This window comes from Anser cygnoides, chromosome 4 (assembly GCF_040182565.1).
Source record: "Anser cygnoides isolate HZ-2024a breed goose chromosome 4, Taihu_goose_T2T_genome, whole genome shotgun sequence".
In the NCBI taxonomy this organism is placed as follows: Eukaryota; Metazoa; Chordata; class Aves; order Anseriformes; family Anatidae; genus Anser; species Anser cygnoides.
Genome location: NC_089876.1, coordinates 12,319,670 through 12,332,708, shown reverse-complemented (window position 1 = coordinate 12,332,708; position 13,039 = coordinate 12,319,670). Strand labels below are relative to the sequence as shown.

General features: G+C 37.8%; 1 protein-coding gene across 5 annotated transcripts in view; it reads left to right on the top strand.

Annotated features, from left to right (window-relative positions):
- Positions 1 to 13,039, top strand: part of KIAA0232 (KIAA0232 ortholog) — a 67,573-nt gene that overhangs the window by 38,516 nt on the left and 16,018 nt on the right. For 3 of the 5 annotated variants that reach the window (XM_066995624.1, XM_066995625.1, XM_048047629.2), the window contains exons 4-6: positions 6,074 to 6,140; positions 7,481 to 7,562; positions 8,951 to 12,248. In XM_066995624.1, the coding sequence (XP_066851725.1) occupies positions 6,074 to 6,140; positions 7,481 to 7,562; positions 8,951 to 12,248 (3,447 nt within the window). Of the gene's footprint in view, positions 1 to 3,336; positions 3,961 to 6,073; positions 6,141 to 7,480; positions 7,563 to 8,950; positions 12,249 to 13,039 lie in introns of those variants that run through there. The other 2 variants (XM_048047636.2, XM_066995626.1) reach the window with 2 other exon arrangements.

The following is a 13,039-nucleotide window of genomic DNA, read 5'->3' as shown; positions in this document are numbered from 1 at the left end:
TATATTGTCTGTCTTCTAAAGGGAATCAAACATTCCAAGATCACACATCTGTTGAAGATTACTCAGATTATGTATTCATAGCCCCAAAAGAGAAGGTAATAAAAACATTTTTTTTTCAGGTTGTTCCAACATCTTCGGTGTAAATCATTATGTATTCAAGTAAAAAGATAAAGATTTGCATCCTTTCTACTGAAAGTACCAACAGTGTTGTTCAAATACGTTCTCTAATGTAATCTATCATATTTTATTGGAGGAAAATATCAAAATGCAAACTGGAGCCTTCTTTTATTCCTCAGAACTCTACGGGGATTGAACCCTCCAGGACAGATGTTATTTTGGTGGATTTATTTATTTATATATTTAGCAGTGATCTTGAGGGTGGGGATTTCTTTAGTCCTTTTTATCTCTTGAGTACCTCTTTTGGGAGTACTTTATTGGCAGAGATTCTTGGATTTACTTGGAAATTGGATACCTTTTTTAGCAAGTCCAAGTATAACAGTTATCATTTTCTATGCAAGTTCAAATAATAATTCTCCTGCTGAGCCTTAAAACCAGGTCCAGGTAACAGTGACAAGGCTGGCCAGCGATCAGCTTGCTTTTGCAAGACAGCACTAAATTGGCCAGATCATTTAATCTTGCTATTTATGAACATAGAGATAATGCTTTTTGCTTGTTTTGGTTTTAGACTTTGCGAAACTACTCAGCACGCTATATAGTGCTCAGCTTATTTTGGGTGCCCATATTTACAGGACTGTCCTGCTTCCCCACACAGGTATGTTGTTCTGAAGATCGATTAAAGCTGATGCAGGACATTAAGCACAAAAGGAACGCATCTGAATTTACCTGGGATTTTTTTCTTGAGTAATAGACTTGCAGACACAGCTTACAGTGGAGATAAACGAAGCGTTCCTCATGTAGATGAATAGTAGATCCAAGAATTTTGAGTTTAACTGGAAATTCCTCCGTGCAGTTAGCAAGGGAAACAGTAAGTTATTTGTCATGTATGTTTAATAAAATTTGTAACCTCAAGAAAATTTATGTACTATGGCAGTAACTGGAGGAAACTGTGGAGGAAATTTCAGGAGTTTGGGAGGCAGTGAAGATGCTTGTTTTTAGTTAGCCCTCTCTTCTTGTGTGCTCCTGTCCCCTTGACCATTGATTGGCAAGTTAGTCTGCTCTCATCCTGGAAGCAGTCTGAGGTGCTCTTAGTGCAGCTACTTTTTATTGAACATCAATTTAAGAAAGGCAAGCTTGTGACTCTCTTTTTCAGACTTCTACAAAAAATAAAAATCTGAGACGTATATACCTATAACCAGGTATACCATACCGTACCAAAATTTTAGAAAATGAAACCATAGACTTCCAGCTAGCTCTCTTCATCCTACAAAATATAGAAATAGATGTGTGGTTGCAGTGAATCACATCTTGTGTCTTATTCAGTTCACGTGGCTTAACAGCTGATTCATATGGAATAGCTACCTAATCCTTCGCTTGGTGACAGGCTGCACGCCAAGAAAACAAACCCGATGCACTACAATCAAAGTACATCTCGGTCTGGAGAGTCTGACCTGTTAAAAGAACGATTTGAAACTATGGATATATTGATTAACCTTAATTTCTAGATTGTTTGAACTCGTTCTGTGAAAGAAGTGTCAGAATTCTGCTCCAGATGATCCTGCATGAGCAGGGGTTTGGACCAGATGAACTCCATAGGTACTTTCAAACCTGCACAGTTCAGTGAGTCTCTGAAATGTGATGAAAACGTGAAAGTGAAACGAGGACTTGTTTCAAAAGTATAAGCTAGAAAGCACTTTAAAAAAAAAAAAAGAAAAAAAAAACGTTTTTTTTTTTTTGGTTGTTATACTGAAGTGTAATGCTTCTCTTTCCAAAAAGCTTAAAGAGGAACAAGGAACTTTCCTCATACCTTACAGGCCTCAAGTAACAAGTCATTTTTAGTAAATAATCCAGGGTACACAGTTCAAAGCTTCTGGAGGAAGGTATTAACTTAGGTTAAGCTAGAAGGGGGGGGGGAAGCCACAACCTTTGCCTCATGAGTTGTGTAACCTGATGGAATTTTTCCATTTCTGCAGATAAGTTATGGTACATCAGATTTGGAAAGCTCATTCTAAATGAACTTTTTTTTCCCTTGACATGTTTTCTCCTTTTTTTGTCCAGAGTTTTTGGCTATTCCTTATGTACAAATCTGCAGAATTACGTGTGTATTTGCCTGGCATTTTTTGGATGGAAGTGTGAAAGCCGTAACTAGATGACATTACTTGGACTGCAGAACCAGTAGAAAAGCAAAATTCTGTTGATCTGTGCTATCCTCAGTTCTGTAGAGTAACTACGTGAAATAATAGTGGTGCTAGAACATTTGTGATCAAATTCAGGGGAAAATAAAGGCATTAAATCCTTAGGACAGTGACTGTGTGGTGCTTGTTTGCAGCCTTCAGAAGTAATCTGCTAGCGGAGATAAAGGTCAGCAAGAATTAAAGTGGTAGGGCCTAATGTTCAACAGCTTCATCCTAAAAACTCTCAGAGCATTAGAAGCCAGAGTCCACTGCTACATAGGCAACAGTTTTTAGTGGACTCTAATTTCGTGTACATGATTATATTTTGTTTCTATTGTTCACAATTAATTACATTGATTATTTTGAATTTATAAAAGAATTTCTGAAGTAATTAAATTTACAGATTTAGTATCTTCTGGGAACTTTTTCTGCAGTTTTACAGGGGCGCAAACATACGTTCAAAAGCAACTTAGTTGCTGAAAGCGTGTCGTCTATGACTGCTCAGTTTGAAAAGCAGAGCATGTTAAAAATCTTTAAGTTTTGTCATTACCTATGCATGTGTCTATACACATGTTCGTATGCAATATTATATTGCAGTATTACATGCAGTATGTATAAATACTTTTATATTTACCTATAAACAGTGAGCTTTGCTTTTTTTTAATTGCTCTTATTCCTCATTATGCAGAGCTACATTAATTTGCCTCTGAACGTTGGTCTGTAAGCAAGACTATTAGAGAGCGTCCTATAACTGTAGCAGTCAGATTGACTGTTCTTTTCATGCTGGGTGAGTTCAGAAGCTTAATTTATCTATTAGCACAGTCGTTCCTGTGCCAGTAATATAACACCTCTCCTTTATGTAAGCCTTCCCTTGCCTCAGCTAGCTGATGAAAAGCCAAAAAGCACAGCTTTTGGTAGAACTGGATGTAAGTTAAAGCAGAGGAAAGAAATAGGATGTTTGAAAAAGTAGAATAGAATAAAAATGTGTGGAGGAGGATTTGAGCAAAATGTAAGTATGAATTTAAAAAAAAAACGACGCTGCCTTCTGTAGTTGGAATGAGAGCAAAGGGTTAGTGGAAATTTGGGTCAGTAGTTTAAATAATCTCACAGGTGATCATGAGATTTAAGCTTTTCATGTTGGAATTACAAAAGCAATCCTAATTAAGTGCTAAGACTTCCACATTGGAAAGTACTTTTAAGATACTCTAGTATTTTTCCTGTTTGGGGACTGTCTTTAAATTTAAACCTAAGCAAAGCACTTCAGGCAGATCACCTAATTTTGTGAAGGCAGTGCCTGAAATATCCTGCTTTCTGGCACTGGGATTGCTGCAACTACAACGCATTAACTTAAACAACGAAAAACTATGTTTAATAAATCACATATTCAGCCAAGAACATGGTCATATATAGAATAGTTGCTGTGGCATTTGCTTCATTGTCTGCAGCCTGTTTTTACATACTGCAGCAAGAGGTTGAGTAAGTGGTCTCTAGAGACTTGGCATTCTGCACAGTGCTGCCTTTTTTTTTTTCCCTTTTAACCTAGCACTAGCTACATAGGAGTGCTATGCAGGACAGCATGCAGCGTGTCAGCTGACTCAAGTATTAGTTTCATGGTACGGGAGGAAATGAAGTGTTTGATACGAAAAGTTTTCCCTTCTTCAGTGTAATGGTGAGCATATCGTTGCTGTTTTGGGTTGATTTTTTTGATTTGACATGATGGTGTAGATTCCCTTCCTTAACTTATTTATATTGCTTAGGTTTTGAGCATTTGCTACAAGAGTCTGCTCAGTTAGAGGGTTCAGAGAGCTAGGCAAAAACAAGGCCAGCTCCTCCTCTGTTGCCCTTTTGCGGGGAGGAAGGGGGAGTCAGAAGTGATAAAGGTATAAACTGACAATTATTACAGCTACATAGGTTTGTCCATTTTACTATGCTGCTTAGCTCTTTCTAAATAATATGATTTCTGCTAGTAAATTTACTGATATAGAAGATATCTTCTAATGCTTAATATTGCTAAGTCATCCTCAGTTAAGTACGTGGCATAAAGTTTTATATTTAAGACTTCAGTGCAGCAATGCTGATGCAAACAGAAAATTGCTTTCTCACTTGACTGCAAATAATTAAAATTTAGAGGTTAGCATTAAGTCAGTGATTCAGTATATGATTTTTCAAGTGTGTTTCTGATGGATTTAAACAGGCTGGTTTCAAGCTGGTTGTATAATTTAATATTCCCTTTTCCATAAAATTTACTTGTGCTTTAACATCATATATTCACATTTCTTAGCAATTTCTAGCCAGTGGGCAGGAGAAAGAAGGAACTCCTCCTAGACCTTGGAAAAACAAAATCTGCCACGACAGTGACACAGCAAATCTTAAACTTCTTTTTATGCATTTCTTTACCTTGACGTGTTGTTTATGTTACTTCTGGAGAGTGTGCAAATTCCCTGACTATGTGCACACAAGAGCATGCTAAATTCAGGTGAGGTAGTTCTGTAGCAGGGTTTGTAGCAGTCTCAGTCTCCAGGTGGGATGGGGACAAGATGCTGGAGCTGTTATTTGGGAAAACTGTGTGTAGGGTACAAGAAGCTGCCCAAGTCTCCGTAGTTAGCACTCCCAGCTGTTGAGGTAATGGGAAGGGGGCTTCCCACGTCCTCCTCACGTGTTTCAGGTTGCCTTTTTGCTGTGATTCCAGCCTTCTGTTTGCAGTTGGAAAAGTGCAGTGTTATCTCCAAATGTGGCCCCTGCATATCGAAATAATAGCACAGTACTCACCTCACCTGGTTTTCCTTCCAAAAGGAATTAACATTCCAGGCTGTAGGTTGGTATTCAGTATTTCACTGACTGGCATGCAAGTTTAATTCTACTAGAATAGCGTGGTGTTTTCTCCAGTGGGACAGTTGGCAGCACACTGTCCTGCTTTATGCGAGTGTTTCTTCCAGTGTTTTGCTGCTCTCGCACTGCTGCTTTATCTAGAACTGCTCACAAGTGTAGGCAGATAGTAAAAGCAGAAAAATGCATGTGCAAATAGCATTGAAATTGGATTTAAAAGGAAACTTGAGTGTAAAGGTTTGTGTGGGAATAGAGGAGGAAAATAGAGGCTGATAAGGGAAGATGAATGAGCTATTTTTCCCGCTGTTCTCCGAAGCAAACAACACAATGTTTTAAAATAAGTAAAAATAAAAAATTGCGCATTGCAAACTGACAGAGCAATGGGATATGTTTTGTATGAAGATACTTCGGGAACTTTCCCTCTCTGTCCTTGCTAAATACCTTTTCATAGTGTTCTACTTTTCACCTTCACTCATGATTTTCTGTGTCCTTTTTAACAGTGCCTTTCTCGCAGGTATAAATTGTGCAGCAAAAAGGGTCAGGCTTAGCTGTTTGAAATGTCTCAGTGATGAGCTGATTCTGGGACTTTTATCCGGAGACACTCAGCTAAACCAAGTGATACAGGGCAGTAAATATGATGATGTAGTTTGCAAAACCTTGGATATACGGTAATTTGTGACTTGCAGTTTGAATGTATTCACTAGTAGTGTGAATGTATTCACTTGTTTTGTGGAATCGTTTTTACGTCTGATTAATGTATTTACAGGAATGGATTTATACTTAGGAATAACTTTTCTCGCTTTTTAATGCGTAGTTACCGTGCAAAAACACATGGCTGCCAAGATATGTTTACTCTATCGATGTCTTTGTATAAAATGAATATTCTTTTATTTTTGGTAAGCTATATTTTCTGTTTTTTCCCTTTTTTTGTGGCTTTGTTTTTTGTTATTGTGCAGAGCTCTGGGATTGAAACTTTAGTGGAGGAGCTTTGCTCCAGACTGAAAGACCTTCAGAGTAAGCAAGGTAAGGAATAAATCTTGAAACTTTTGGGGCTGTATATTGTATTTACTAACTGTATACCCTTCTGAGATTTGGGAGAAGAGGGGATGGGCTGTTATTTCAGTAGCTATTCCTTTAGGCCATGCAATTTAAAAATACGCTGAATAATTTAATTCAAATAGTTTAAACAATTGTGTACTGGTATGCTTTATTTACCTAACAAATAGCCATTCACAAAGGGAATTCTTGTGAAAAGAAGTAACTGTTCAAAAGAAGTAACTGTCCAGCTAGGCATGCTTTTTTAGTAAATATTCCATATTCAGCATTGTCTCTTCCCACCAAAAGAAATTAAAATAAAGTGGGCTTGATTCTTTTCCTTTTGTATATATTGATATTTGCAAAGAATAGCTATTCTTGTGAAAATCATCCAAGTAGCTGTCACAGAGGTGTACTTAAAATCCCTGGTCTTTAGAGGAGTGGTAATGAGGATATTATGTTCCCAAGTGTATGGCAGGGAGCATAATATAAAATTATGTGTCCAATGGAAGTTCATTGCACTTAAATGTTTTTTCAGGCACAAAGCAGCAGCCTTTGGCACCTTACAGTAAAAATAATACGGGTCCAGTGTAGTATAGATAGCAATGAAGAATAAGTATTTGCCTGCTTAAAGCATAATTTTAGCTGTTTCAATTCCCTTTTTATGTTTTTAAACAGTAATCACTAGTCTCTCGCTATTTCATAGTGCTGTGATACTTGCTTGTTGAGCCAAGGTGATGCAGACCATTTATTTAGAAAAAAAAAAGTTGAATTTGTCTGCATCTTTCAGCATTTTTTTTATTTTTTATATTTTAATAGAAATAAAAATCAGTAGAGTCACCTCTCACATAGGAAATATGCTTTTATATCCACACAAAACACAGCAATTACTGCCAGGGTACTTTCTTTTGGTGAAATATTTGAGAAATTAGGTGTAACTATAAAAATGCTTAGTTAAAGAAATTGCGGTTTTGTGTTATATGTAGCAATGTAAGGAGGGGATAAGGATTTGAATATGAAATAACTAAAAAAAAAAACTCCATAGGAAGTCTCCTAGTGGGGGCATTGTTAACCACGAGAAGGCCTGCTGCTAGCCTGTCATGTTTGAAATTTGTGGGGTTTAGCGAGACAACTGTGGAAAGCTTGAATCTTTGTTGATTTCTTGAGACTTCTGTATGCATAATACTCAGACCATGCTTTGTTCTGTTATTTATAGTGTTTTATGAAAAAAAGCTGCACATCCTTGTGCTTTTTGTTAAAGACTGTTATAAAATGCATTGGATTTTTGAATTTTTCTGTTAAGCATTTGGAATTTTTTTCCAAAACAGAGGAGAAGATTCACAAAAAATTAGAAGGCTCTTTGTCTCCTGAGACTGATTTATCTCCCACAGCAAAGGATCAAGTAGAAATGTATGTTGTTGTTATTATCTTAGACCATTCTCTCTTCTATCCTTTTACACCCATATTTTAAAACAGTGAAGTTAACTTAGTGGTAAATCTGGAGCTTTTTGGATATTAAGCAATACTTTTTTTTTTCCTGCCATCCTCTTTTGTTCATCTTAAATATTTAAGCATAAGCATTTAGTGTCATAGGCTAGTTTAATTTCTGGCAAGTCCTTACTACTTCATTTTGCTGCCTTCTTTTGGCTATATGCAGAACTCAAACCATATTGTATTTTGGTTTCCTTGAGACCAAGTCAGCTAGGCAAATTAAAAGCCCTTAAAATGGTATTAATTGACACATTTCAGGGAGAGAATCAGTTTTCTGTCTTCAGAACTCTGTCTTCTGTTGCCGAAATGGGAAACTGCAACTCTTTATAACCCTTAAATTCTTTATAACCAAAGTGGTCTCCTGGTTACCAAGTACCTGAGCCTGGTGTTCTTGTACCCAGGAGCTTTATCGTTGTCTTCTCTTGGAGATATGACTGTCTGTATCTTTTACTAATAAGCATTGCTAGCAGCAGTCTAGTCCAAGCGTTGCTGTATGGATGCTACTTCTTCAGGGAGCTGATTGTGCTGACGCTTAACTTGACTGACTTCTTGTTTTTAAAAACAATATTGAAATACATGAGAATTGGTATAAATCTCTTTACTGCCAAACACATGCTGCTTTCATGTGGCAGAAAAACATTTTTTAATCTGTTGGACAAAGCTGTGATGCATCTTAAACTACTGTATAACTATACTTTCTTGCAATAACTAAGACTTTTTTTAGAATTTGGAGCTTATTGTCTGTCTGTGCAAAACCATGTTGATGATTGATTTCTGCAGTAACTTATTTTTTTTTTAATAACTGGAAGAACAAGCTATGTAGAAGCTAACAGTTCTTGTTTTACAAAGGAGAACTAACTGGCCACTGAAATTCAGAACTGAATTGACTGAGAATCAAAACTTCCTCATTTATACTTTAAACCGACTTCCTCATTTATACTTTAAACCGAACACACGTAAGACTGGTATAGCAAATTGCTATGTTATCTAATAAATTTGGAGTCAGGCCTTCACTGTTCTAAGCATTCACAATTTCTGTCTATGATGAAATTTAATACTTCCTAGAACTGGGATTGTTTTACTTTGCTGTGTATTTTTAATCATTTATAAGTACTTCTAAAGTTATCTTAATCTCCCCTTTGTTGTCATTCAAATAAACAGTGCTAAGAGTGGAATGTGTGTAAGTAGAACAAACTAGATTTTTTCGACAATCGTATTGGTAGTGATTTGATGTATTTTTACTTTCTAATTTTAATGCCTGTCTGAAGTTCAAAGATACGAATGTCACCTTTTTGTATTGCTTTCAGGTACTACGAAGCGTTTCCTCCTCTTTCTGAAAAGCCAGTTTGCCTGCAGGAAATTATGACTGTATGGAATAAATCCAAAGTATGCTCTTACTCTAGCTCCTCATCTTCATCCACTGCTCCACCAACTAGCACGGATACATCTTCTCCAAAGGACTGCAATAGTGAAAGCGAAGTAACGAAAGATAGAAGTAATAAAGTACCTGCCACTGTACATGAAAGAACCCAGCAGAAGAAAAGTAAAAATGAGAAAGAAAACAAGTTTAGTAACAATGCTGTTGAAGATAAGCCTGTTTTGTACAAAAAGCAAGTCCGACATAAGTCTGAGGGAAAGATGCGTCCTCGCTCCTGGTCTTCTGGATCCAGTGAGGCTGGCTCAAGTTCTAGTGGTAATCAAGGTGAATACAAGGCATCCATGAAATGTATAAAAGTAAGACATAAAACAAGAGAGGTTCGAAACAAAAAGGGGCGTAACGGGCAAAGCAGGCTTGCAGTGAAATCTGGTGAAAAGGCTGATAGAAAAGTCCACAGCGGAAGCAGTAGCAGCAGTAGCAGCGGGTCCATCAAACAGCTGTGCAAAAGAGGTAAAAGGCCATTAAAAGAAATTGGAAGAAAAGAAGCTGGCGGTAACGATGGAAAAGATTTGTATTTAGACAGCAGAAATGAAAAGGAATATAAAGAAGAACCCTTGTGGTATACTGAGCCGATCACAGAGTACTTTGTTCCTCTTAGCAGAAAAAGCAAGCTGGAGACTACGTACCGCAACCGAGAAGATATATGTGGCGTAACATCAGAGGCTGTAGAAGAGTTGTCTGAATCAGTGCATGGTCTTTGTATTAGCAACAATAATATTCATAAAACATACCTCGCAGCAGGTACTTTCATCGATGGTCACTTTGTAGAAATGCCTGCAGTTCTAAATGAGGATATTGACCTCGCTGGGACCTCAATTTGTTCTCAACCGGAGGACGACAAATATTTAGATGATGTTCATCTATCAGAACTAACGCACTTCTATGAAGTGGATATTGATCAATCCATGTTGGATCCTGGTGCCTCAGATACGATGCAAGGGGAGAGTCGGATTTTAAATATGATTCGACAAAAGAGTAAAGAAAAAACTGATTTTGAGGCAGAATGTTGCATAGTGTTAGATGGAATGGAGTTGCAAGGGGAAAGTGCAATATGGACAGATTCGACCAGCTCTGTTGGTGCTGAAGGGTGGTTCTTGCAAGACCTTAGTAATTTAGCTCAATTTTGGGAGTGCTGTTCATCTTCTAGTTCTGGTGATGCGGATGGGGAAAGTTTCGGAGGAGATTCTCCTATCAGATTCTCCCCCATCTTAGACAGCACAATGCTTAATTCACACATGCTTGCTGGCAATCAAGAGCTCTTTTCAGATATTAATGAAGGGTCTGGTATAAACTCTTGTTTTTCAGTGTTTGAAGTGCAATGCAGTAACTCTGTTTTACCATTTTCTTTTGAAACACTCAACTTGGGAAATGAAAATGCAGATTCTAGTAGCACTGGTAATATTCTTGGGAAAACACAGTCTAGATTGCTAATATGGACCAAAAATAGTGCCTTTGATGAAAATGAACACTGTTCCAATCTTTCAACAAGAACTTGTAGTCCATGGTCACACTCAGAAGAAACACGTTCAGATAATGAGACTTTAAATATTCCGTATGAAGAATCCACGCAATTTAATGCAGAAGATATTAATTATGTAGTTCCTAGAGTGTCTTCAAGTTATGTAGATGAAGAAATTCTAGACTTTTTGCCAGAAGAAACCTGCCAGCAACAAGCTAGAACTTTAGGAGAAATGCCCACTTTGATTTTCAAAAAAAAATCTAAGCTAGAATCTGTCTGTGGTATTCAGCTAGAACAAAAAGCAGAAAGTAAAGACTATGAAACTACACAAGGGTGTAGTGAAAGCAGTCCACATGGAGATGGCTACAGCTCAGGGGTTATTAAAGATATTTGGACAAATATGACAGACAGAAATTCTGCAGCAATGGTAGAAATAGAAGGAATAGAAGATGAATTGTTTTCAACTGATGTAAATAACTATTGCTGCTGTTTGGATACAGAAGCAAAAGTTGAAACCCTCCAGGAGCCCAATAAAGCAGTGCAGAGATCAGAGTATCACCTTTGGGAAGGTCAAAAAGAGAATTTAGAGAAGAGAGCCTTTGTCTCAAATGATTTATCAAAAGTAGATGGTGGTGACTATACAACACCATCGAAACCTTGGGATGTTAACCAAGATAAAGAAAACTCTTTTATACTTGGTGGTGTGTACGGGGAGCTGAAAACATTTAACAGTGATGGAGAATGGGCGGTGGTGCCACCTAGTCACTCAAAAGGGAGCTTATTACAATGTGCAGCTTCTGATGTGGTGACGATAGCTGGTACAGATGTTTTTATGACTCCAGGTAACAGCTTTGCCCCTGGTCATAGGCAATTATGGAGGCCATTTGTATCATTTGAACAGAATGAGCAATCGAAGAGTGGAGATAATGGATTAAATAAGGGTTTCTCTTTTATCTTCCATGAAGACTTACTGGGAGCTTGTGGTAACTTTCAAGTTGAAGAACCAGGGCTTGAGTACTCATTCTCTTCCTTTGACCTGAACAATCCATTTTCTCAAGTTCTTCATGTAGAGTGTTCGTTTGAGCCAGAAGGAATTGCATCTTTCAGCCCTAGTTTTAAACCTAAGTCAATTCTGTGCTCTGATTCAGACAGTGAGGTTTTACACCCCAGGATATGTGGTGTTGATCGAACGCAGTACAGGGCTATACGGATTTCTCCGAGGACTCACTTTCGCCCAATTTCTGCATCTGAACTTTCTCCAGGTGGTGGAAGTGAGTCAGAATTTGAGTCAGAAAAAGATGAGGGAAGTATTGCTGTCCCTTCTCAAGTAGATGTGTTTGAGGATCCGCAAGCAGATCTCAAACCTCTGGAAGAAGATGCAGAAAAGGAAGGGCATTATTATGGAAAATCAGAGCTTGAATCTGGAAAATTCCTTCCCAGATTAAAAAAGTCTGGAATGGAGAAGAGTGCACAAACATCATTGGATTCCCAAGAAGAATCGGCTGGGATGTTGCCAGTAGGAAACCAAGATCCATGTTTAGAATGCAGTATGAAAGAATCCCTAGATGGGAGGGCGGTGGAGAGCTCTAAAGTAAACTGCAGAATAGTGGAGCCACGTGAGGAGACTAGCAGGTTTTGCAGTTGTAAAGCAGGGTGCCATTTCCCCACATACGAGGATAATCCTGTTTCTTCAGGAGAGCTTGAAGAGGTATGTGGATGTGTAAAATTATGGAATTTGCAGCTAACAGCTGATAACCAGCAGTTCATCATGTGACAGTTCAATTTAAATGATTGTAATTGTATAGCTCTCTAGAAAAATGTAGTTCTATAGAAACACAGGAGGTTCTGCCTGAACATCAGGAAACACTTTTTTGCTGTGAGGGTGACCAAGCAATGGCACGGGTTGCCCAGAGAGGTTGTGGAGCCTCCCTCCTTGGAGGTACTCAGAAGCCGTCTGGACATGGTCCTGGTCAACCTCCTCTTGGTGGCCCTGCTTCAGCAGGGGGGTTGGACACGAAGGCCTCCAGAGGTCCCTTTGAACCTTGATCATTCTGTGGTTCTGTGAAAAAAATAACCATCTTCAGGAGTTACAGTGTCATCTTGCATACCTTTAGAAATATATGCATGTGTACACTCATGTGACTTTAAGATCTGTTTACCTTAGGTTATTTTTTCCTGATTTACATATGTTAAAATGTGCATAAATTTTGAATAGTGAGATATTACTGATTTTGATTCAAGTCTATTTTAAAATACTGAAGAGGAAAATATGAAATCAGTCTTTTCAATATGAATTTCAACATGAATTGTAATTACTTCCAAGTAGAAGACTATGGAGTTGAATTACTGCATGTAAACTTAGGCAAAGAAGGGTTTCTAGAAAGGTTTAATTAATCTGAAAAATAAAGTGTTCTCCTGTTGGTGTTAGACACAAAAAGAAACAAAACATGGATGCAAAAACGTACATTGCTACTGCAGCACTGTAAGGAGGCCTCAGTC